Raw genomic sequence first — 26,704 nt, forward strand, 5'->3', positions numbered from 1 at the left:
TGCCTCAGTGACTTTCCCATCTATACAATGGACCAGTAATGCCAGTACCTTCTTGGTTACTATAAAGCCCAGGATAACTTCAGAGAGGCATCTGGCATAATGCTGGCTACTTCACCATCTAATGAGGACAAATCATTACCATAACTGTTTAAGAGGGAGTCTTGCTCTGTTGCCCGGGCTGTGGTGCAGTGCCATGATCACAGCTCACTGCAGCCTTGAACTCCTGGGTTCAAGCAATCCTCCTGCCTCATTCTCCCAAGAAGCTGGGACCACAGGCATATGCCACCATGACCAGCTAATTTTTATTTCATTTATTTATTTATTTTGAGACAGAGTCTCGCTCTGTTGCCCAGGCTGGAGTGCAGTGGCACGATCTTGGCTCACAGCAATCTCCACCTCCAGGATTCAAACGATTCTCCTGCCTTAGCCTTGAGTAGCTGGGACTATAGACACTCACTCCCATGCCCAGCTAATTGTTTTTTGTATTTTTAGTAGAGACAGGTTTCACTATATTGCTCAGGTTGGTCTCGAACTCTTGACCTCAGGTGATTCACCCACCTCAGCCTCCCAAAGCGCTAAGATTACAGAAATGAACACTATGCCTGGCCCTGTCTTCATTACTTACCACCAAGAACTCCTCTCATTGCATGCCCATGAACCACATTTGTCTAGCAGTCTTAAGTATTATAGTCACCCTGCTTGTTATTAAAGCCTGCTAGTAACAGAGCTGAAGCATCACAGCCAAAGGCAGAGACATGTGCTATTCCAGAAAGATGCAACCGCTCTGCATCCGTGTCAGCTTCAGTTACTCTGGTTCACAATGTTTCTCTCTCACCCTCATCTCCCATTTGTACCATCCTGGTCCCCCAGATTGGGACCCACAAAACTATTTAATCCAAAATTTTGTTGAAGCATGTTGCCACAAATTAAGTTTTTAAAAATGACAATAGTTAAATAAAACTGGTAAAAAGAAAACAAAATTTTCTTCACTATAAAATTTGGTGTTTGGCCAACATAGTGGCTCACATCTGTAACCCCAGCACTTTCAGAGGCTGAGGCAGGAGGATCAGTTGAACCCAGGAGTTCAAGACCAGCCTTAGCAACATAGCAAGACCCCATCTCTACAAAATAAGCATTAAAAAACAGCCAGGTGGGGTGGCATCCACCTACAGTCCCAGCTCCTTGGGAAGCTGAGGCAGGAGGATCACTTAAGCCCAGGAGTTCAAGGCTGCAGTGAGCCAGAAATGTACCACTGCATTCCAGCCAGGGCAACGGAGGCCCTGTCTCCAAAAATAATAATGATAAGTTTAAGGCTCTCAGACCTGGACGCCCACATATGACTGGTCCACTGCCGCTTGCCCTGGCTAGGTGACAGTGGAACATATCTCCTTAGGTAACTAACAATTGGCAAGAGTGGGCCAAGCACAGTGGCTCATGCCTGAAATCCCAGCACTTTGGAAGGCCAAGGAGGGCAGATCATGAGGTCAGGAGTTCAGGACTAGCCTAACCAACATGGTGAAACCCCATTTCTACTAAAAATACAAAAATTAGCTGGGGGTGGTGGTGGGTGCCTATAATCCTAGCTATTCAGGAGGCTGAGGCAGGAGAACTGCTTGAACCCAGGAGGCGGAGGTTGCAATGAGCCAAGATCACACCGCTGCACTCCAGCCTGGGTGACAGAGCAAGACTTCATCTCAAAAAAAAGGATTTGGCTGGGCACAGTGGCTCACGCCTGTAATCCCAGCACTTTGGGAGGCCAAGCCAGGCAGATCACGAGGTCAAAAGATCGAGACCATCCTGACCAACATGGTGAAACCCTGTCTCTATTAAAAATACAAAAATTAGGCTGGGCACGGTGGCTCATGCCTATAATCCCAGCACTTTGGGAGGCCGAGGCAGGTGGATCACGAGGTCAAGAGATCAAGACCATCCTGGTCAACAAGGTGAAACCCCGTCTCTACTAAAAATACAAAAATTAGCTGGGCATGGTTGGTGGTGCACACCTGTAATCCCAGCTACTCGGGAGGCTGAGGCAGGAGAATTGCTTGAACCCAGGAGGCGGAGGTTGCGGTGAGCCGAGATCGTGCCATTGCACTCCAGTCTGGGTAACAACAGTGAAACTCCGTCTCAAAAAAAAAAAAAAACAAAATACAAAAATTAGCTGGGCATGGTGGCATATGCCTGTAGTCCCAGCTACTCAGGAGGCTGAGGCAGGAGAATCACTTGAACCCCAGGAGGCAGAGGTTGCAGTGAGCCAAGATGGTGCCACTGCACTCAAGTCTGAGTAACAGAGTGAGACTTCATCTCAAAAAAATAAAACAAAAAAGATGAAAAAATAATGATAAACAAATAAATAAATAATTGGCAAGAGAATAGGCTTCAGAGTAAGAACACCTGGGTCCACTGCCAGAGTCACCACTTACTATAGCTAAGCACCATGCCTGGCACACAGCAGGTGCTCAGTAACTATGTGTTCAACTAGCCGTGAGGCCTTGGGCAGGAACCTATCTTCCTAAGCCTGTTTTCTTATACAAAAAGAGAGAATCATATAATCTGCAGCTCAGAAATCTGCTGGGAGATTCAATGAGGAAACATAACAAAAAATGCTTCAACACAATACATGGCATACAGTAAGTTCTGCCGGAATATACTGTTACTTTTTTACTAGCTTCTATTTTGATAGACCATTACTGTCAGCATTAGAATAATAAACAGACACCTTTTATTAGAGAAGGGTGGGGGCCGGGCACGGTGGCTTACGCCTGTCATCCCAGCACTTTGGGAGGCCAAGTTGGGCAGATCACCTGAAGTCAGGACTTTGAGACCAGCCTGGCCAATGTAGCACAACCCTATCGCTACTAAAAATACAAAAATTAGCCAGGCATGGTAGCAGGCACCTGTAATCTCAGCTATTTGGGAGGATGAGGCAGGCCAATCACTTGAACCTGGGAGGTGGAGGTTGCAGTGAGCTGAGATTACACCAGTGCATTCCACCCTGGGTGACAGAGGGAGACTCCAGGAAAAGAAAAGAGAAGAGTGGATAAAGAATATAGGGCCTCCAAAAACAAATGAAATGCCACTCTCCTCAGACCTGCTGTTTCTTAACAAGCCAATCACATTCCTGAAGTTTGGTGTGAGGGTTTGTCAAGAATTGGTGGTAACCGCTGACAGAAGAGGAGACAGAAAAGGAAAGCCACTGGCCATGAGGGTAACTTCAGAGAAGGGTTAGAAGGGCCCAGCGGGGACAGAAGACACTCACTGCCTTGGGAAGTTTTTTTTTTTCTTTCTTTCTTCCTTCCTTTCTTTCCTTTCCCTCTCCTTTCCTTTCCTTTCCTTTCCCCCTCCCCTCCCCTCCCCTCCTCTCCCCTCTCTCCCTCCCCTCCCCTCCCTCCCTCCCCTCCCCTCCCCTCCCCTCCCTTTCTTTTCTTTTTCAGACAGGGTCCAGCCCTGTAACCCAGGCTGAAGTGCAGTGATATAATCATAGCTCACGGCAGCCTGGACCTCTTGGACTCAAACAATCCTCCTGTCTCAGCCACCCAATTAGCTGGGAATACAGGTACACTCCACCACATCCAGGTAAATTTTTTAAATTTTTTTACAGAGACAAAGTCTCACTATGTTGGCCTGGCTAGTCCCAAACTCCTGCCCTCAAGTGGTCTGCCCACCTCGGCCTCCCAAAGTGCTGGGATTACAAGCATGCGCCACTGCACCCAGCCTACGCATTGACTCTTAACTCTGATCCCAATGCTGTTCTAAGCACACTACAGTTATCCTGATGACCATGAGAGAGGTGTTGATCCTGTCCCTATGTCTTGATAAGAACATGGACATGAATAAGGTTGGAGCCACTGAACTGGAACCTGAGTCCAGGCAGCTGAGCTTCGGAATGTGCCCTCCCAACCCTGACAGCACAGTGCCTCCCTACAGCAACAGGCACAGCTGCAACTCCAACCAGGTATCACTCCATGTGCCCAAAACAAGAACTGGGAACCTACCTGCAGAAATGCAAGGTACCCCCGTGGCAGAATTATGGGTGCTTTACTTTGCTCCATACTGTCTTTACTGCTTTGCTAAATAATTAACTTTTTCATAACAGGCTTCCGTGTTTCTGAAGTCCCAAAGGGCCTTGTAGAAGGAGAGTAATCATGTGGGTCTGAACACACCATCTTCTCTTCAGTAGTAAATAACCACAAGAATACACCCCCTCTGAATGCCTCAGGACAAAACACCCTTTGCAATTTCAGACACACCTGAGAGGGGAAGGTTGCTGGGCAGAAGACTTCACAATTATCCCCAAGCACTGAGGATTAAATAACCTAGCTCTAGCTCAATTACAGTACAGAGGCAGCCGCCTGCATGGATTATTACATGAAGCCAGAGAAGCCACTTGGCAGGAAGTGAGTGAAGCATTCACTGCTTTGGGGGGCAGAGCTGATAAGTTTCTTTGCCAAGCTCCTCTGGGGTTTGCAAGAGTCAAGTGACTGCTCTAGAGTAGAATCTCAAGTGCTTCACATGCTGGGATGGGATGCTTCATCTGAACTGGGATGGTGTTTGCAAAACACTCCTGGAACAACTCCTGCTATGGACTGAACTGCATCCCTTCTCAAACGTACAAGGTGAAGCCCTAACTCCCAATCTGAGTTTATATGGCGATAAGGCCTTAATGAGGTAATTAAAGTTAATAAGGTCATAAGGGTGGGGCTCTGATCCCACAGGACCAGTGTCCTTATAAGAGAAGTGAGGTCAGGCATGGTGACTCACACCTATAATTCCAGCACTTTGGGAGGCTGAGGTGGGCGGAACACCTGAGGTCAGGAGTTCAAGACCATCCTGGCCAACACGGCCAAACCCAGTCTTTACTAAAAATACCAAAAAACTAGTCAGGCATGGTGGTGCACGCCTGTAATCCCAGTTACTTGGGAGAGTGAGGCAGAAGAATCAATCGCTTGAACCCCAGAAGCGAAGGTTGCAGTGAGCTGAGACTATACCATTGCACTGCAGCCTGGGGGACAGAGCAAGACTCTGTCTCAAAAATAAAAATAAAAAAGAAGAGAGAAGGGATACCAGGAAGGATGTGCCTGCAGAGAAAAGGCCACATAAGGACAGAGCGACAAGGCAGCCAGCTGTCTACAAGCCAAGGAAAGACGCCTCACCAGAAATCAGCCCTGCTAGCACCTCGATCTTGGCCTTTCAGCCTCCAAAACTGTAAGAAAATAAGTTTCTGTTTTTGTTTTCATTTTTGAGACAGAGTCTTGCTCTGTCGCCCAGGCTGGAGTGTAGTGGTGCAATCTCAGCTCACTGCAGCCTCTGTCTCCTAGGTTCAAGCAATTCTCCTGCCTAAGCCTCCTGAGTAGCCAGGATTACAGGTGCCCACCACCACACTCCGCTAATTTTTTCTATTTTGAGTAGAGACAGGGTTTCACCATGTTGGCCAGGCTGGTTTTGAACTCCTGACCTCAAGTGATCCGCCCACCTCAGCCTCCCAAAGTGCTAGGATTACAGGCAGGAGCCACCGTGTCGGGCGGAGAAAATAAGTTTTTGCTGTTGAAGCCACCCTATCTGTGGCCCCTTGTTAGGTAGCCCAAGCAAACACCCTGGACACCCAGATGGACCCACTCTTCTTACTCCTCTTGCATGTGACCCAGGAGGTGACGGCAAGATGGGGAAACGCAATTTAAAACCACCTTCCTCAAAATTTCTAGGATTCCTCACCCCTCATCTGTGCTAGATGACACCCAGGGTAGACAACAGCACTGTCCTTGAAGACTTCCTAAAGGTACAGGCACCACAGAAAACAGAACCCTCCCAACCGCCACCCCAGCCACCCACACACAATCCTAACCACAGACCACGTCTCTTCCAAGTGTCAAGGGTCAAATGCAGACATGGTGACAGTTTTTTCTTCAGAGATTCAAGATGTAAGCTCTGGATATGTCCCAAACTTGCTCAAGATGCCAAATAATAAAACGATTTAGTTTCTAAAAAAAATTATATGAGTCAAAACAAGGAAAACAATCAGTCACTGACTAAACTGGACTGTGTTTAAGGGCATGTAATCAGCAAAAATACACAGGCAGGGCCAGCGACTTCCTCAAAGACAGAAAGCGGCTAAGGGAGACCCCGATACCATGCTCTATGGAGGCCTGAGAAGCGGCTGACAAAGCAAACCATGTATCTGAGATGCTGGGACCTCACCCCCAGCCACAGGAACTCTTGGGAAACAGAATGTCAGACACCTGCTGGGGCACACAGGGATGCCTGCAGCCCTACATAGGGTGCCTACAAAGGTGAGGGCTGGAAGGCGTGATCTCAGGAGCTGCTATCCTTTAAAAAAATGACCATAAGTCAAAAACGCAGTGTTCTTTACAACAGCTGTGCCTCATAGCTGGAGTAAAGTCTTGTCCAGCTACACCAAGGTGCAGCCCACACAGAGACAGAATAGTAGGTGCTGGAAAGTTGATGAGGCGTTAGATCTCAGCAAGTCACAAGGTGGCTTCTTTTTCCCATCTTTAGTCCGTTCCATTACTTTCAGCTCAGCATCAGGATATCCTCAACGCTATTTTGTTTTTTTGGAGACAGAGTCTCGTTCTGTCACCCAGGCTGGAGTGCAGTGGCGCGATCTCGGCTCACTGCAACCTCCATCTCCCAGGTTCAAGTGATTCTCCTGCCTCAGCCTCCTGAGTAGCTGGGATCACAGGCGCATGCCACCACACCCAGCTAATTTTTGTATTTTTAGTAGAGACAGGGGTTTCATCATGTTGGTCAGGCTGGTCTTGAACTCCTGACCTCGTGATCTGCCCACCTTGGCCTCCCAAAGTGCTGGAATTACAGGCGTGTGCCACCACACCCAGCTCCTCAACACCTTTCTAATGAGACTTGCTGACCCCTCTCTTTTTTCCCTTCGGCTTATGAAAATTTACTTCTATTGTGTTTTTTCACCACTAAAATGTATTATCTTGGTCTTTCCTTCTTGCCTTGGACCAAGGGAGAGACACTTGACTACTCTGACAACCTTAAAGGGGATCCCAGGGATGTCACTAACAGCATGATCTTTGCGACTGAATCCAGCAATCAGAACTTTATTGGGGTTTTTTTCCCTAAAATTTTTTTTCCCCTAAATTTTTATTTTACCTTTTTTTTTTTTTTTTTTTGAGACAGAGTCTCACTCTGGTGCCCAGGCTGGAGTGCAATGGCGCCCTCTCGTCTCACTGCAACTTCCGCCTCTTCGGTTCAAGCGATTCTCTTGCCTTGGCCTCCTGAGTAGCTGAGACTACAGGCATGTTCCACCATGCTTGGCTACAGAAGTTCATTGTTTCCTCAATTGAAGTCAAGCAGTCAGCACTGGGTACAGAAGCTGTGATTTTTGGCCAGTGGGTCCATAAAGCATGGCCTGATGGCAGGATTTGGCTGTTTTGTCTTAAGCCCTACTTTTCCAGCACAATTCCCTTTCGAAGAAGCACTTCCAAAAGGGCTGAGCACAGGGGCTGCACCCGAATGGGCTTTCCTGCACTGCTGATCACACCACTTCTGGTCTTTCTGGTGGTTACAGAGCTTCCTGGAAGTATGAAGACTGAGATACTTGCCATAGGCCGTGGCCAAAAAGAAGCAGCACCCAGCCCTCTTATGAACAATGAAAGCAGGTCTCAGTCAGAATCCACAACAGGCAACCACAGCCAGGCACACTTAGTAAGAGTTTCCGATCTTAGCGTCTGCTCTTGGTTGGGGGCCGTCCCGCACCTAAGGCAGGAAGATGGTGGCCGCAAAGAAGACGAAAAAGTCGCTGGAGTCGATCAACTCTAGGCTCCAACTCGTTATGAAAAGTGGAAAGTACGTGCTGGGGTACAAGCAGACTCTGAAGATGATCAGACAAGGCAAAGCGAAATTGGTCATTCTCGCTAACAACTGCCCAGCTTTGAGGAAATCCAAAATAGAGTATTATGCAATGTTAGCCAAAACTGGTGTCCATAATGGCACCAGTGGCAATAATACTGAACTGGGCACAGCATGTGGAAAATACTACAGAGTGTGCACACTTGCTATCATTGATCCAGGTGATTCTGACATCATTAGAAGCATGCCAGAACAGACTGGTGAAAAGTAAACCTTGCAAAATTTTCCTTTAATAAATTTTTTCCGAGCTTGTTTTAAAAAAAAAAAAAAAAAAAAGAGTTTCCTTCCATTGTCTTCATTTTACAGTGACCAGCTATTTCAGTCAACTCATACTGGTTCTCAATTTGCAGTAATGAGATTAAGTTTCCTTTTTCAAAAAATAAAGGCATTCAAGTTTGTTTAAGTGTATCATTAAAAGTAAACTATAGTAGACCAGGCGCAGTGGCTCACGCCTGGCATCCCAGCGCTTTGGGAAGCTAAGGCAGGTGGATCACTTGAGCCCAGGAGTTCAAGAACAGCCTGGGCAACATAATGAGACTTACCTCTACAAAAAAATAAATAAATAAAATGAATAATAAAGTAAACTATAGGGTAAGTAACAGTGCTGTGGTAAACAAAATACAAGGGAAAAAAAGCCAGCTACAAACTCACCCACCCCGTGTCCCACGGACCGAATGAGATGTTAACACCCGCTCAGCCGAGTTCAGGGCTGAGGAGCGCCACAGTAAACCGCACAGGCTCATTATATAAAAAGTGCAGCCAGCCATTCCCACGCAGCAGCCTCATAGTGTCTGCTCACTTCCTGCTCCACCCTTGAATCAGAGAATGCTGGGTGTCTCCCAAACTCCTTCTTCCTTCCCTAGCAACAAAAACTTTTTTATTTTTTTTAAATCAGGAACAACTGCCCCCTCTGCAGCCAGGGGAGGCCATGGGACAAATGCTGGCCCAAGACATGGGTGGGATATGAGGAGCACCCATTGGTTTACATAATAGCTGGTTTATTCTTTGTTATACAAAGCCATTCAAACCGAGTCTTCCTTGCCATACTTCTAATACTTTTTCTAGGTGGTAAAGTTGAAAATAGTTAAAGCCTGATCATTAGCAACATTTAACCATCTTGGAGAGACACATTCTTCTCTCCAAGGTACAAAAATGAGTTCTCCAGAGTTACAAAGGAAATTCAACTAGAACAGATCCTCTGTAGCTAACTGCATGCGGGAGGCAAACCCTGAAACCTGGAACCACAGAATTCTATGGCAATGCTGCTCCACCCCGAAGCATGCCATTTAGCTCACACATAGGCCCAAGCACCATGCGCTAGCCATGGTTGTTGAGATCCACAAGCACACACCACACCTCCAGTCTACAGCCAGGAACATACACACCTGACTTTAACCACAGTCACATGGCTACAAGCCCAAAGGCACTGCCATGAGGCATGGGCCAGAAGTCATGCCAGAGCTGGTGGAGGTGGCCGAGAAAGTACTTACTAATTGTCATGGACTCCGGCACTGAGGCAGAAGGTAACAGGCTGCTCAGAGGACTTCCTTGGCCTGGAGAGCTAGCTTCCACACTAGGAAAAAGCAGGCGGGAGGAAGTTATACTCAGCCCCTGAAAGTACACAACCTCACCATTCCAAAAACTTGCAGAGGTCAGTTTACTCCAGTACCTCTACTAGAAAGGACAGAAGCAGTCATCTGAAATTAGTCGGACCTCGTTATCTGAAGATTCCGTATGTGGAAAATCATCTACTCACTGAAATGTATTTGTAACCCTAGAGTCAATACTCAAAGTGCTGTCACAATCATTCATGAACATGTGCAGAGGCCAATAATTTCAGTCCCTAAGGTGCATGTTCCCAGCTGAAGTCGAACAGCTAGGACCTCAGATCTTACACCTTAAACAAGCATTCTCTTTGCAGTCTATTTACTGCCATCTTTTCAGCATTTTTTTCACTTTTCTTTTTTTTTTTTTTTTTTTGCGCAATCTCAGCTCACTGCAACCTCTACCTCCTGGGTTCAAGCTATTCTCCTGCCTCAGCCTCCCAAATTGCTGGGATTACAGGCCCATGCCACCACTCCTGGCTAATTTTTGTATTTGTAATAGAGATGGGGTTTCACCATGTTGTTCAGGCTGCTCTCAAACTCCACACCTCAGGTGATCCGCCCACCTCAGCCTCCCAAAGGGCTGGGATTACAGGCATGAGCCACCAAGCCTGGCCTTGTTTTTCACTTTCATTGGTGATTTTGTTGTTTAAAATGTCCCCAGGTAACAGTGCTGAAGTGGCACTGCCTAGTGTTCCTAAGCAGAGGAAGGCTGTGATGTGCCATATGGAGATAATCTGTGAATTAGAGATGCTTCATTCAGGAATGGGTTACAGTGCTGCTGGTAGTGAGTTCAATGTTAATGAATCAACCATACACATTAAACAAGGGGTCTTTAAACAGGAACAGACATAAAACCAGGTTATGTGTTAATCAGCTGACAAAAATGTTGTGACCAGGCCGGGAGTGGTGGCTCACACCTGTAATCTCACTGCTTTGGGAGGCCAAGGCGGGTGGATCACATGAGGTCAGGAGTTCAAGACCAGCCTGGCCAACATGGTGAAACCCCATCTCTACTAAAAACACAAAAAAATTAGCCAGGCGTGATGGTGTGTGCCTGTAATTCCAGCTGCTCGGGAGGTTGAGGCAAGAGAATTGCTTGAACTCGGGAGGCGGAGGGCGCAGTGAGCCAATATTGCGCCCCAACCTGGGCAACAGAACAGAACTCCACCTCAAAAAAAAAAAAAGACTAAATCCGAACATAAATGTGAAGTAAGCCCTTGCTCTTTAATCCTGCAGGTACACTCCAATCTTTAAAAAAGAATAAAATGCACAGCTGTGAATAAGACATCTCAATGCCAAAAGCAACTGGGTTTCTTAATATTAACCTGTACCGAAGTTCAGAATCCGGGAGAACATGGTCCTCTAGTCCTGTCCCGTTCTCCAGGCTACCGAGGGGGGCATCTGTGCAGAGAGAGCAATCAAAGAAAGAAGGTCACTTTTCTCATTCCATGTTCTCCATAAGACAAAGACACAATGCAGACATGGGCTCATTTGCTACATCGGTTGACTAAGACAGCTTTCTCCATCTCGCCTGCGTGCTGGATTTTAATCAGCTGTTTCCTGTTGTTCAGAGATCATCTCAGCCTGGGCATCAGTCACTGCAGAAATAGAAAGCCCTATACTTGGCTGGGCGTGGTGGCTCACTCTTGCAATCCCAGCATTTTAGGAGGTCAAGGCAGGTGGATCACCTGAAGTCAGGAGTTCAAGACCGGCTTGGCGAAACCCCGTCTCTACTAAAAATAGAAAAATTAGCCGGACATGTTGGTGCACATCTGTAATCGCAGCTACTCAGGAGGCTGAGGCAGGAGAATTGGTTGAACCCTGGATGCAGAGGATGCAGTGAGTCTAGATCAAGCCATTGTACTCCAGACTCCAGCCTGGGCAATGAGGGCGAAACTCTGTCAAAAATAAAAAATAAAAAGGCTGGGCACAGTGGCTCACTGAAATCCCAGCACTTTGGGAGGCTGAGGAGGGCGGACCATGAGGTCAGGTGTTCGAGACCAGCCTGGCCAACACAGTGAAACCCCATCTGTACTAAAAATACAAAAATTAGCCAGCCATGGTGGTGGGCACTTGTAATCCTAGCTACTCAGGAGGCTGAGGCAGGAAAATCGCTTGAACCTGGGAGGCAGAAATTGCAGTGAGCCAATACCGTGCCACTGCATTCCAGCCCAGGTGACAGTGCAAGACTCCATCTCAAAAAAGAAAAGAAAAGAAAGCCCTATACTACCCCTTAACCTATGACTTTTTTTTTTTTTTTTTAGACAAGGTCTTGCTCTGTCATCCAGGCTGGAGTACAGTGGAGTGGTCCTCCCACCTCAGCCTCTCAAGTACCGCAGACTACAGGTGCGTGCCAACACAACCAGCTAGTTTATTTTTTATTTTTTTGTAGAGATAGGGGTCCCACCATGCTGCCCAGGCTAGTCTGAAACTCCTAGGCTAGCCCTCCCAAAGTGCTGGGATTACAGATGTGACCAACTATTTCTGGACTGTGACATTTTGGCCTTGAGCCACCTAGAATTACGCATGAAGTCCATATTCAGAACCAACGTCAGAATCAGGGTAAAATAAATCCGCTTGCTGTTAGACAAAACTGCTCCTGCATGTGGTGCCTGAAGTCAGACACTGGGGGGCAGCATGGTCTAATTTCTGACAATGTCTGCAGCTTTCTAAAAAAGCCACTTTTCCCTGCATTAAGTGCATTTAGGAAAGGAAGAAGTGGGGCCATAAGTAGTCTCTGGAACTCACAGGCTAGGGACATGAACAATTTTCATAAATGTATTTGCTGCGGTTCCAGTTTCCTTTCAGGAAAACGTACAAATCCATGAGCCTCAGGCTGCATGGTGACATTAAGGCCAGTATCACTCAGAAGCCTTGCTTATTCAAGAAACTTCTTGGGCTGGACAGTGGCTCATGCCTGCAATCCCAGCACTTTTGGAGACGAGAAAGGTGGATCACTTGAGGTCAGGAGTTCAAGACCAGCCTGGCTAACATGGCGAAACCCTGTCTCTACTAAAAATACAAGAATTAGCTGGGTGAGGTAGCACATGCCTGTATTCCAGCTACTTGGGAGGCTGAGGTAGGAGAATTGCTTGAACCCAGGAGGTGGAGGCTGCAGTGAGCCGAGATTGCATCACTGCACTCCAGCCTGGGTGACAGAGCGAAACTCTGTCTCAAAAATAGAAAAGAAAAAAAAATAAATTTCTTAATAGTGAATGCCCCCTATGGAACCAGCGCTGCGTCAGGGACAAGGAAGATGGCAATGGAGAGAGCATGTCTCAATTCCTTCCACATCCATCCTCCACGCCATTCCTTGCGTCTTTGCCTGGCTTACTCATGGCCCCCCAAAAACCCCCAGCTCTTTAAGGGCTGAACTTCAAGGAAACTCACCAGGAAAAAGAAAAAAATTTTTAAGCATTTTTTTCTACCTTGCTGTCTGCATCAAGTTATTGTGCTGACTCCAAATTCGCAAAAAGTTAAAGTCTACTTCACCTCCCCCTTTTCTTAGAGGCAGGGTTTGCTGTCACCCAGGCTGGAGTACAGTGGCACAATTATAGCTCACTGCAGCCTCTAACTCCTGGGCTCAAGAGATCCTCCCACTTCAGCCTCTTGAGTAGCTAAGACTACAAGCATGAACCCTCATGCCTGGCTAATTGTTTTATTTTTATTTTTATTTTTATTTTTATTTTAGATAAAGGGTCTCACTATGTTGCCCAGGCAGTCTCAAGCTCCTGGTCTCAAGCTATCCTCCCGCCTCAGACTTCCGAATGTTAAATCTTAATGCACGTAAAACTCAATGAGAACTCTCAGTAAAGGTGTCATCAACTCACCCTATAATGGACCCTGGCTATCCCTGGAATTCATCCTCCCACCTGGTCAACTGGAATTGCCCAAGGAACCCCTCCCTCAGTCCCCAACCCCACCAATCCCTCCTACTTGGTGCTCCCCTCTTTCAGCCTTCCTAACACTAATCTTCCACCCTCCTCCCCACCATCTTTTCTCTGATTCCTGAGTGAAGGTGGCCCTGAATCATGGCCCTATGGCCCTCTGTCACCCTCAGCCAATCTGGCAAGGTCCTGGCTACAGCTCTCACCTCTGTGAAGATGACAACACTCCAGCCCTCACTTCTGGCCAGGACTTGTATTGAATCCCAGTCCCAAATCTCTAACTGCCTTCTAGAAAGCTCTACCAGGATACCCTCCTGTGCCTACCAATGCATCCCATCTTAACTCATACTAGGCTACAAGCTCACAAGGGCATGGCACCCACCCTCCATGCCATCACAGAGCTAGGGGATCCAAGACCACTCAGTGCCATGAAACTACCTCATTCCCTTTGCTCACAAGTCATGTCCACTGCCCCATGGTTCAAAGGCTTCAAACCATCTAAGGGGCCTTCTAAAGCAGGCGTCCTGAGTTCTGTCTCACCCTTGCTAATCTAACTCATCCAGAGTCAAACCATTCCCTGAGGCAAAGACAGGGATTCCAAAACGCACAGTGGAAATCCACAGCTAGGGCAAAGGCAGGGATCCACCCAGTATTCCAGACACGACACCCACGCGGACCCAGGTGATTGACCACAGGCCCCTTCACAATGCATACCCACGACTGGCTCCCACTTGTAGGCCTGACGCTTTGGGTGCACACATCATAGACAGTCTCATCCTCAAGGCCCCAAAGACAGATACCATTATCTAATTTTATAGATGAGGAAATGAACCTCGAAGATTTAAGCAAGTTGTTCAAGATCACAGAACTAACGAGTGCCAAAAGTTGGAACCCTGGTCCATCCAATGGCAGAGCTAGGCCCATACCCACTATAGTATACAGGCCCGCATCCAGCGGGATAATTGAATTAAGAAGACCAGGAACCCCAAGCAGCATGTGACCAGTATAAGCTGACTGGGAAGCACAGTCACAGCAGTGTCCAGCCAGCCACCACAACACTGACGATCAAAACAGTAAAACTGCCCACTAAGAGCTAAGTGCTAAAACCAATCACAAGGCAGCACTACCACAGTCCCTCCTCAACCTCAACAAGCAACTCCCAAGATCCAGCGTGAGGACAAGGAGAAACCGAACTTTAGACTCAATGGGGAAAAACGGGTTTGAGAACCCGAGGTTTCAAAGGAACCTAAGACAGACCTTGGAAATTATGCATTTCCTAAACCCAACACTAAATACAAGACCCTCAATGAAGAGACGAGCAGTCGCATCGTTGTAGCGATGGGTGATTTTTCACCCCTGTTTATAATCCTGCTCGCAGGAAACATGGTTAGCCCTCCCTCCCTCCCTTGCAGCTGTTAAGTGACGTTGGTCAGTTTGCTTTGCTCAGGTGTAGACACCATGTACTCCCAGAGGAACCAGGCCTGGTTCCCGATCCTCATCTGCTCATCTGGGGTCTCCTATTGCAGGCTGGGCTGCTGTACCCTTCTATGAATGGCTCTGTCACCCAAGAAAAGCAACTCCAAAGTGCCTCCCTAAACTACAGAGCTGTCTCTTCCAAGAGCCAGAATTCCTTTCAGGGCTCCCACTTCTTTGCTCCTTTCTCCCTCCCAACACTCAGCTAGAGAAAGCATCCTCTCCTTCTAGCCAGTGCCTCCATTCCTTGTCCATCGCCCTCCCTTTGCCTTCTCTAACTATCCCACCTGGCAGTGACTGTAAAGGCACCAGCACGTTCAAAGATGACAAAAGTCTCCTAAGGCAAGGAGCCCTCCATGTGGGAAGGCTCCCTTAAAAGACGAAGTGGCTCCAGAATGAGAGGGAATGTCAGAATGTTGGGAAGGGAGGAAGATGTTCCTCAGAAGGGACAAGAGGCAGAAACAGCACAAAAGGAATGGAGTCTCAGGAGAAATGCTGGCAGTGGCCACCTGGGCAGGCAGACAGTCTTGGCACCACCCAGCCCCACACCTCCCATGGAAATGGGGCATCAGGACAGAAGGGGCTTGATGCAACCTGGTGTTCCAATCAGGCTACCCACTCCCTTGAATTTCAGTCCAACATCCTAACACAGCCCTGGAATAATGTTCCTTCCTATGCCATGTCCTGCCCCTGCACTTAGCCCCCGGGCTGTCCCAGATCACAAGCCCCCTGACAGCTTCGTTACTGCAGTGAATGGAAATGCTGGCTGACGCCTGCACACATCATCTCTAGAGAGTGCAACTGACATCAGCTGGAGCGCGGATCCCGTCAGCAGTGAGAAGATGGAGCGGAGTCTACAAACTGACAGCCGGATGTGGGACCACAGGAAATCTGCAAGGACTCAAGAGGCTGATGGAGAGCTACCTTTCCTAGAGATGCTTGCTAGAGAAAGCCCAGAGTGGGAGGAAGAGCTCTGGGTTCTCTAAGACCAAAGCCTAACATGTATGAAAAAGGTGGCCCAGATGTCTGATGGTTCAGGGGGCTCAGCTAAGATGCAAAGGAGCTGCTGAAACAATCAGACCACCCACTGCAAGCACCTCACACCCTGCAATAACTCAGGAGTCCACTACAAGGCGCCCTCGGTGGCAAACAGAATAAGGTGAGCAGGAAATTGATTCATGAGACAAAGGCACACATTCAACACTCCCCAGGGGTCCTAGACACACCCTGAGACCACCTGCTCTCTCCCAACCCCTGCCCCTCCTCAAATCACTTGCCTGCATCTACATGCTGCTAAATAGGCAATGGCAAGGTCACCATCCCCCTAATCTTTGGCTATTTGGAGCAAGGATGGTCCAGAGATGCAGGACTTCTGTGGCCTGGCCTGTAGACATGAGCTAGGCCTACCACACTGTCACTTTTAGGGGACCTCAACTGAAACCCAGTGAGAAAGTCCAGTTAGTATGGGAGGTCATGTGATTGAGGCAATGGTATGTGCCAAGGAGGGTGTGAGAATGAACAGGGAGCGAAGATGGACTAGAAAAGATCAGGTGCAGTGGCTCACGCCTGTAATCCCAGCAGTTTGGGAGGCCAAGAAGGGCAGATCACCCGAGGTCAGAAGTTCAAGACCAGCCTGACCAACAGGGTGAAACCCACATCTCTACTAAAAATACAAAAAAATTTAGCCAGGCCTGTTGGCACATGTCTGTAATCCCAGCTACTCCAAAAGCTAAGGTAAAAGAATCGCTTAAACCCAGAAGGCAGAGGTCTCTTGCAGTGAGCCAAGATCACGCCACTGCACTCCAGCCTGGGCGACAGCGTTAGACTCCATCTCAAAAAAAAAAAAAGGAAGAAAAAGAAGAAAGAAGAAGAAGGAGAAGGAGAAGGAGAAGAAGAAGAAGCAGCAGCAGCAGCCGCCGCCGCCACCAGGCACAGTGGCTCACGCCTGTAATTCCAGCACTTTGGGAGGCCAAGGCAGGCGGATCACCTGAGGTTAGGATTTCAAAACCACTCTGACCAACATGGAGAAACGCTGTCTCTACTAAAAATACAAAATTAGCTGGGCATGGCAGCACATGCCTATGATCCCAGCTACTTGAGAGGCTGAGGCAAGAGAATCAATTGAACCCAGGTGGTGAAAGTTGTGGTGAGCCAAGATCATGCCATTGCACTCCAGCCTGGGCAACAAGAGCAAAACTTAGTCTCAAAAAATAAAAAATTTTAAAAAAATAAGAACAAAAAATAAGATTGACTAAGATAAGAGGAGATGGGCAGACCTCCATCAGGAAGTAGAGGGAGGCAACATGAGAAAGATGGCAGCACCCTGCCAAATCGAGAAAGACCCCTCCATGCCAATGCCCTAGCTCCCAGGCCATGGAGCTCTCACCAGGGGCCTTGGCATGTGCCTGGCACTTTCCCCATATTAATTCAGGGTACCTTCACTGTGGATCTCAGAGGGATCTGACATAATCACACACCCCACTCTCACAGGGCTGTGGTCAAGAGCAGATGAGTTCATCAGGGGTGGCTTTGCAAATGCTGGCTCTCATCACTATCATCCCCATTTTTCCAGATGAGGACACAGCAACTGACAGACAGGAAGCACTCAGACTCATTTTACAGCCGGGAATGCTGACGCTCAGTGCAGTAATGCACTCAGGCTTATACAACTTTTCAGAGCTGGGACTGCATCTGACTGGCCCCTGTCCTGCTGCCAGTGACTGTCCCCGCCCCTCCTCTGCGCTTGAGCTAGTTTGAGTAGGTTTCTGCTCCTGCCAAGTGACAGGAAGAGTCTACACCCCAGTTCAGAATTTCAACAGCTTCCTGAGTGACTGGTGGGCTCCAGTCATAATTTCCTAAATCTGGGCCCAGAGAAGGGACATTTGCTTCCTAGAAAAACAAGGAAGCACCTAAGTGGGTCGGGCCAAGTCCTCTCTGACCCAGCATTGCTCTGGGGGCAGGGACAGCAACTGAGCACTTCTCTGAGCCAGATGCTGTGCCAGCTGCATTACACTGCACCCCAGGGGCAAGCAGGGCTCAACCACGTCCTCCCCATGGCCTGCACTAGCTAAAGAAAACAGTAACAAACCACACGGGCATGCGTTCAACCATGTGGAATGGTAGAAAAACGTTTACCCATACAAGAAAACACAATTTTTTTTCTTGAAACAGAGTCTCGCTCTGTGGCCCAGTGTGGAGTGCAGTGGGATGATCTCAACTCACTGCAACCTCCATCTTCAGAGTTCAAGCGATTCTCCTGCCTCAGCCTCCTGAGTAGCTGCGATTACAGGCATGTGCCATTACGGCTGGATAGCTTTTGTATTTTTAGTAGAGATGGGGATTCACCACGTTGGCCAAGCTGGTCTCAAACTCCTGACTTCAGGTGATCCACTTGCCTCGGCTTCACAAAGTGCTGGGATCAGAGGCATGAGCCACCGCGCCCGGCCAAGAAACAGCTTCTAACCAAGCCACTTCCTAATCCCGAAGCGCTTTTCTGCACAGGGTGCCAGGGCCTTTACGGATAAGGGTTCAGTTACCTTCTTGCATCTCCAAAGAGGCAAAACCGTGGTTCCTCTTTGTGGTCAGCTTTTACACAACCAAGTTCAACAAGCCACTGGAGAGGTAGAAAAACAGGCCTGGGGGCCCTGGTGACTTGCCAGTCCAACACTCACTCCACCAAGAACAACTCAGGACACCCAGGTTCAGGTAGAGAAGCCAAGCCCTCTCTCGTTTCTGAATCTCAATGAGCCCCACCTGGCCCTGAGACCCCCTGCCTCCTGGCTCCTATTCCTACCTGTCCAGGTAACTCAGATATTCCCATTGGTTCTGGAAGCCAAAGCTCTGATTGGAGGAAGGAGTAATCGGGAGACACCCACCTGCTGGGCTGTAGGAGCCCACGCCACTGACAGGGAAGAGGATGTCGGAGTCATTGTGCAGCACCTTCAGTGGAGCCCAGCTGTGCATCTGGGAGAGGCAGGTGTTCCCATCCAGTGGCCTAAGGTGAAAGAACACAGCTGCAGGACAGGCCAAAGAGCCTGGAGGCCTCATGACTCACCAACAAGCATCTGCCAGCATCCATGGTGCCCTCCTGAGAACTAACCAGGCCATAGCACAGCTGAGAAAAGAAGGAGGTGTGGGCCTGGGAGGCGGAGCATGGAGTCCAGATCCAGACCTCTTGCATTTGTTTTCTCAACCAGTGTTTACCGAGCATCTGCTATACGCCAGGCACTGGGCAGCAAAAGAACCAGTGAACAGTGTTGATCCTGCCCTTAGGGAGCTTGCAGTTTGGTGGGAGGCACAGACACGAATCAAATAATCCTCCAAGAAGTTGTGGAGGAAGGTCATTCCAGGAAGGTCATGGAAGGCTGCCTGGAAGATGCAGGGCTTAAGGAGGGAGCTGCAGGAAGCCCAATCCCCCATTTAAGAGAAAGGACAGAAGCTTCAGGGAGGGGACAGCACATGTATCATGTGCCATCTGCTCCAGGTTCCAAAATGACAGCAGCCACTTGACCTGAGGCTAGCGATGCTCTGCCTCGCTGCTTCTCAGCCCCTTGTGTGTAAAGGAACAGAATCAGACCAGTCATGTCTGGGTCCCTTTCAAGAAAGGGAGTCGGCTCAATTACTAACCAGGCTCATACACTGTTATATTGTCACCTTACCCACAGAGTACAAAACTCTAACGTGTACCATCTTTGTAACGCCAGGCAGTGTGGTTGAGTTTTTTTGGGAGTAAATACCCACTGCAGCACTTGCCTCTGAGCAATGGAGAAACATTTAATAATAAACACCAGGAGGTAGTTTGTAGTACAGTCATACCCTGGCATCTGCGTTATGTCGGTATCCGCCGTTCCGTAAACCCCTTGCAAATCTGAGGATCCTTAAAGTCCCTGGTTTGGTTTCTTTTTACAGTCGGTGTCTTGCTCTGTTGCCCACAATGGAGTGCAGTGGCACAATCATAGTTCACTGCAACCTTGAGATCCTGGGCTTCAGCAAGCCTCCTGCCTCAGCCTCCCAAGGAATTTGGACTCCAGGCATGAGCCACCATACCCAGCTAATTTTTTGTTCTGTTTTGTTTTCTGTGAAGACAGAGTCTCGCTATGTTGGCCAGGCTGGTCCCAAAATCACAGCCTCAAACGATCTTCATGCCTCAGCCTCCCCAAGTGCTAGGATTACAGGCATAAGCCACCTGACCTGGCCTCAAGTCCCTGATGTAAAATGGTGTAGTATCTGCATAAGCACATCCTCTCACACATGTTCTCTAAATCATCTCTAGATTGCTTATGATACCTAATATAATTCAAATTCTATGTAAATAGCTGTTACACTGTATTTTTGTATTATTTTTATTTTTTTTATTATTTTGTAATATTTTTGATCCACGGTTGGTTGAAACCATAGATGTGGAACCCACAGATGCAGCACCCATGGATGCAGAGAGCCAACTGTACTCCAGGGTTTACAATGTCATTTTGTATCTCAGCAGATAAAGAAGACTAAAGCAGACCAAAATCATACCCACCTAGGAAAGGACGGAAGGAGGGCAGGGGAGGGAGAGGGATGGGCAGACAGAGGGAGCAGGTGCAAAAGAAGAGTGTGTGGCTTGTCCAAGGCCCCAAGGCTGTGGGACTGCAGCCCAGGACTTTCAAATCCAAGTGCACTGGGTCTCTCTTCTCCTGTCCAGAAGTGACATTACTTATACAGTTTGTCTTTATTTTAGAGCTACTCTAAAATGAACAGATATTATCTGTAACAGACCAGAGAGATACATATTTGAGGCTCTGCAGCATACTATTCTTTGTTGGTGTCTCTTCACAATTCTTTAAAAATCTAACAATCATTCACTGCTTGGGGGTGGATTTGGCCTACAGGCAAGGATTGCCAGCTCCTATTTGAGACACTTATCAGGTAGAAGTCTCCTTTCAGCCCTCTCCAGCTTTTGGCCAGACATCTGGCACAGAGAGAGAAACGCTGGAGGAAATAATCCTAGCAGAATTTTGCAAGACATATCATTCAACCATGGCTGTCACACAATGAGGCTTTCAGACAGCAGGGTGCGGGCAAAAGAAGCTGCTCCCGCCTGGGTCCTAACACCAAGCCCAACCTGGGCAGAGTCTTGGGTGAACTTGGCCGTGCCTTGGGAATCTGCCAAGAGGCCCCACCTGAGGCTCTGACCTGGCCACTGGAGACCACGGGGCAGGCATCCAGAGGTGGTCAGGGGCGCCCTTTCAGGAGAAGACAGCAAAAGCAGCCAGTCCTTTCTCGGCCACTCCACTGGCTTGGGGCAGATGCAATGTTCTGCTGGTTTCTAAGATAATTCTTGACCCTTCCCCCAACATATGCAAGTGCAAGGTCAAGCCAGGCCCCAAGAGGATGAGGTTTCGAACCCTAGAAGGGAGCCTCAAGGACCACCACCGCAAAATGAATTACATTAAAGATTGTTGGCCAGACACAGTGGCTCACACTTGTAATCCCAGTAGTTTGGGAGGCCGAGGGAGAAGGATCACTTGAGCCCAGGAGTTCGAAACCTGCCTGGGCAACATAACGAGAGCCCTGTCTCGAAAAAAAAATTTGTTTAATTAGCCATGTATGGTGCTGCACACTGTAGACCTAGTGACTGGAGGGACTGAGGTGGGAGGATCTCTTGAGACTGGAAGGTTGAGGCTACAGCAAGCCAAGGTTATGGCACTGCCTCCAGCCTGGGCTGCAGAGCAAGACCTTGTCTCCAAAAAAATAAAATAAAATAAATAATAATAACAGGCCAGGCTCTGTAGCTTATACCTGTAATCCCAGCATTTGGGGAGGCCTAGGCGGGTGGATCACCTGACGTCAGGAGTTCAAGACCAGCCTGGCCAAAATGGTGAAACCCGTCTCTACTAAAAATACAAAAATTAGCTGGGCGTGGTAGTGAGTACCTGTAATCCCAGCTACTTGGGAGGATAAGGCAGGAGAATCACTTGAACCCAGGAGGCAAAGATTGCAGTGAGCTGAGATTGTACCACTGGACCCCAGCCTGGGTGACAGAGCAAGACTCTCTCAAAAAATATCTATGCATATTAACTCATTAGGTCATCTTCATAACACTGGATGCTCTGACACATAATTTGACATGTTTTGAGATCCTAAACATTAAGGCGTCAAGGCTTAAACTACAAAACCTTCGCTGTTAACTGTCTCCCTGTGGCTGCACATTTAGGTCAGCTCCAGGGTTCCGCTTCTCTGAATAAGGACTTAGGTATGTAGATGGGGCAACTTTTCCCTGAGTCAAGGGTATGTCCTCCAGGCAGCTTCTTGCACTCAGATTGCTAAATCAAGTGGGATAAACATCCTTCAGCTCATGCCAGTTTGTCAAACTGCTTCCCCCCATGGCCATCAACTACTCCAGCTCAACTGCTTCTAGCTGTCTACGAGGGCAGCCCCTGGGCACCACCCTTGAGACCCCATTTCAATAAAAAATTCCTCCTCAGATGATGCTGAGGAGTAAGCCCAACCTTGACCAACAGAGGATCTTACGGACAACAGGGCAGCAGATTCGGCCAGAGGCTTCGGAAATCCATAGTGAGCACATTCCCCTCACACATCCGCTGTACACCAGCCCCCTTGACCTTCCCTGTGAACACTAGCTTAGAATCAAAATCAAAGCATTACTCAGCAGGCCATCCCATCACTCCGCTGTGCCTTCCCCAGGCTGCTCTGTGGAAGGGTCAATCAAGATCCCTCTTTCTGCCTGAAGAGCTGTCCAGAGTCTGCAGGAGGCCCTCTGGCCTCAGAGGGCATGGGCCACGTGAAAGTTACCCTGCACTGTGTTGGGCATTTACACATCACAATGCTGGGGGCTGCCCTGGCTCACACACCAGCCTCACCCATGGGGCTATAGTCAGTGGCATCAACAAGCAGCATCTCCTCAAAGGCCCAGATTACAAAGTAATGGCACATGGCCAGGTGCGGAGGCTCACACCTTTAATCCCAATGCTCTGGGAGGCTCAAGCAGGTGGATCACTTGAGCTCAGGAGTTCAAGACCAGCCTAGCCAACATTGTGAAACCCTATCTCTACTAATAATATAAAAAATTAGCCGGGTGTGTTGGCACATTCCTATCGTCTCACCTGAACTGGAGGCTGAGGCAGCAGAATGGCTTGAACCCGGGAGGCAGAGGCTGCAATGAGCTGAGACTGCACCACTCCAGCCTGGGCCCTGGAGCAAGACTCCATTCCGAAAAAAAGCACCTTTGAGGGTTAATTGTATGTGTCAATTTGGCTGGGCCACAATACCCAGATATTTGGTCAAACATTATTCTAGATGTTTCTGTAAGGGTACTTTTTAGAGGAGATTAACATTTAAATCAGTAGATCTGGGGTGAAGCAGATTACACTGCATAATGTGAGGGGGCTTCCTGCAAGCACTATGAGGCCCCGATAGGAAAAAGATGGACCTTCCAGTGGAAGAAGAAATTACCCCACGGGTTGCCTCTGGACTTGAACTGCAACTCTTTCCTGGATGTCTAGTCCACACAACTATCCTGCAGATTTTGGACTCCCCAGACCCACAATCATGTGTGCCAATTCCTTAAAATACATCAAGAGAGAAGATCAGGCACAGTGGCTCACGCCTATAATCCCAGCACTCTGGGGGGCTGAGGCGGGTGGCTCACTTAAGGTCAGGTTTGAGATCAGCCTGGCCAAAGAAGGGAACCCCATCTCCATTAAAAACACAAAAGTTAGCCAGGGATGGTGGGTGTCTGTAATCCCAGCTACTCAAGAGGCTAAGGCACGAGAATCGCTTGAACCTGGGAGGCAGAGGTTGCAGTGAGCTGAGATCGTGCCATTGCACTCCAGCCTGGCTGACAGAGCAAGACTTCATCTCAAAAAAAAAAAAAGAAAGCAGAGAGAGACACAGACATAAACAGAGACAGATAGAGATGGAGTAAGAGGTAGAAACTGAGGCAAAAATAGAGCAAGACGGACAAGGAGATACACACATCCACACACAGAACACCCCCCTCAGCCCCCCCCCCACTGATTCTGTTTCTCTGAAGAGCCCTGAATAACACAGCAGGTCACAAGACTTGGATGTCAGGTACAAAAACATTTATACCCTATGAACAAGAACAAGGCCACTGAAAAGCTGCCCTCATAAATAGTTCCATCATAGGAAAAAAAAATCTTGTGTGTGAAAATATTCATTTGAGAACAGCCGATGAAAAAAGCAAAAATAAAAACCATCAACCTAAATACCCAACAAAAGGGGAAACATTTCACCAGTCATAACAAGTTAATCTGACAGAACAGGGTTCTGGGGAGAAATGGAACCAATGAATGTGTGCACGGATAGAGACCAACAGACAGGCAGGCAGGCAGGCAGGCAGGCAGACAGACAGGTAGGTAGGTAGGTAGATAGAGATAGATAGATAGATAGATAGATAGATAGATAGATAGATAGATAGATAGACAGACAGGTGGGTAGGTAGGTAGACAGACAGACAGACAGACAGACAGGCAGACAGACAGGCAGACAGACAGGTTTATATGGAGACACTGGTCCATGCAATTGCAGAGGCCAAGAAGTTCCATGATCCACAGTCCACAAGCTGAAGAGCCAGGAAAGTTGGTGGTGTGGTGAAGTCCAAGTCTGAAGTCTCAGAACCAGGGGAGCAGATGGTGGGAGTCCCAGGCCCACAACAGAAAACCCATGTCCCAGCTGAAGCTTGCAGGCAAAAAGGAAAGAATCCCTCCCTTCCTTCACCTTTTGCTCTTTTCAGGCCCTCAGTGGATTGGATGGTATCCACCCATGTTGGGGAGGGCTGTCTCCTTTACTGAGACCACCGAGTCCAACACTAACATCCCCAAAAATGTCCTCACAGAAGTAACGTTCAATCTGGATACCCCATGGCTCAGTTAAGTTGACACACAAAATTAACCATCACATCAACAAATCAATATTCATAATTATGTAGAAACATGAAAAGCCTTTGACAGATCAGCTAGGCATGATGGCTGACACCTGTAATCCCAGCACTTTGGGAGGCCGAGGCAAGCAGATCACCTGAGGCCAGGTGTCCAAGACCAGCCTAGCCAACATGGTGAAACCCCATCTCTAACAAAAATACACAAAGTAGCCAGGTGTGGTGGTGCACACCTGTAGACCAGCTACTCGGGATGCTGAGGCACGAGAATCACTTGAACCCCAGAGCAGGCTGCAGTGAGCCAAGACCATGCCATGGCACTTCAGCCTGGGCAACAGAGTTAGACACTGCCTTAAAAAAATGACAGTATAAGCTTTGGATTACAGCATATCTGAATTCAAATTTCAACTCTGCCAATGGCTTTGACAAATCTTGACTCTCAATAGAATCCTGTTCTTCTATCTGTAAAATGGGAATGATACCCACTAATCTCACACGGTTGCTAGAAGTCTTACAATACAGTGTATAAATCACCTGCAGCACCTGGCATATCTCAAATGATCAACAAAGTAACACTATTAGTACAAGCATCCATGCAAAAGGGACTAGAGTAAAAATTAAAAACAAAAACAGGCACAGTCTCATCAGAAAAAAAAAAAACCTAATTTTAAGACAACATGAAAATGAAAATCTTAGGAAAAAAGGCATACTGTGACCTAAACAATACCATAAGATTCAGGCCACACAGAAAGATATATTTCTGTATATTCACATTACCCTTTTTATTTTTTTAGAGATGGAGTCTTGCTGTGTTGCCCAGGCTGGTCTCAAACTCCTGACCTTAAGCAATCCTCCCACCTCAGCCTCCCAAAGTGCAGACAATACAGGCATGAACCACTGTACCCAGCCTCATTTTACACTTTAATGGACTGGATTTTGCAGCAGTCATGATTAGGATGGCACTGGGCACTACAAAGCCTAAGAGGTAACTGGCTTATTTGGGCTTTTGGGGGGTTTTATTGAGAAGGAGCTCCACTCTTGCTGCCCAGGCTGGAGTGCAATGGGATCATCTCGGCTCTGCCTCTGATGTTCAAGTGATTCTCTTGCCTCAGCATTCCAAGTATCTGGAGTTACAGGTATGTACCATCATGCAGGGCTAATTTTGTATTCTTTTAGTCGAGAAGGGGTTTCAACATGTTGGTCAGGCTGGTCTTGAACTCCTGACCAGGTGATCCACCCACCTCAGCCTCCCAAAGTGCTGGAATTACAGGTGTTAGCCACCGTGCTCAGCCAACTCCACTGTTAAAGCAGAACGTGCAGGCAAGTTAGTGCTATTCACACCCCTGCAGATAAACACAGAAGTCAGCCTACTACAACTATTCTCCGAACCCTCCTTCTTCCTCAGCTTCCTGTGCTAGTGGCAAGTCAGAGATGCTAGGAAAATACAGTCCACGAAAATGACAGATGTATGTATAAAGCAAAAATTTCAAGGCACACATTGTGACCTTAACTTTATATTAAGTGCCCTCAAATTGCATTCCCTTTCCCTCTTTTAGTTCTCAGAGAAATAGCAAATAACACTCCTTCCAAGTAACTCCTAAATCAACACCTGAAGAATGAATGATGGCCTGAGCAAACATAAAACTTGCAGTCCTGTTTCACTCAATACCACAGAAACAGAAAACGGTGAACCTAACCCCCCTCATTAAAAGCGCAATGGGAGGCTGGGCACCATGGCTCATGCCTATAATCCTAGCACTTTGGGAGGCAGAGGCAGGCAGATCACTTGAGGTCAGGAGTTAGAGACCAGCATGACCCACATGGTGAAACCCTATCTCTACTAAAAATACAAAAAGTAGCTGGATATGGTGGACACCTGTAATCCCAGCTACTCGGGAGGGTGAGGCAGGAGAGTCGCTTGATCCCAAGAGGTGGAAGTTGCAGTGAGC

At 48.0% G+C, this 26,704-nt stretch overlaps 1 protein-coding gene and 1 pseudogene across 8 annotated transcripts in view; one reads left to right on the plus strand and one right to left on the minus strand.

Annotated features, from left to right (window-relative positions):
• The window catches only part of SNX29 (sorting nexin 29), a 591,074-nt gene that overhangs the window by 491,936 nt on the left and 72,434 nt on the right, over positions 1 to 26,704 (minus strand). For all 8 annotated transcript variants that reach the window (XR_013524649.1, XR_013524648.1, XM_078344734.1 and 5 more), the window contains 3 exons: positions 18,733 to 18,851; positions 10,823 to 10,898; positions 9,381 to 9,463 (listed from right to left, as the gene is read on the minus strand). Coding sequence is in view for 6 of the 8 variants with exons in the window: in XM_078344734.1 (XP_078200860.1) it covers positions 9,381 to 9,463; positions 10,823 to 10,898; positions 18,733 to 18,851 (278 nt within the window). In the remaining 2 variants the exon portion in view is untranslated. The remainder of the gene's footprint in view (positions 1 to 9,380; positions 9,464 to 10,822; positions 10,899 to 18,732; positions 18,852 to 26,704) is intronic.
• LOC100396948 (ribosomal protein L30 pseudogene) lies at positions 7,700 to 8,160 on the plus strand (annotated as a pseudogene).

The sequence above is a fragment of the Callithrix jacchus genome, chromosome 12, assembly GCF_049354715.1.
Source record: "Callithrix jacchus isolate 240 chromosome 12, calJac240_pri, whole genome shotgun sequence".
Classification (NCBI taxonomy): Eukaryota; Metazoa; Chordata; class Mammalia; order Primates; family Cebidae; genus Callithrix; species Callithrix jacchus.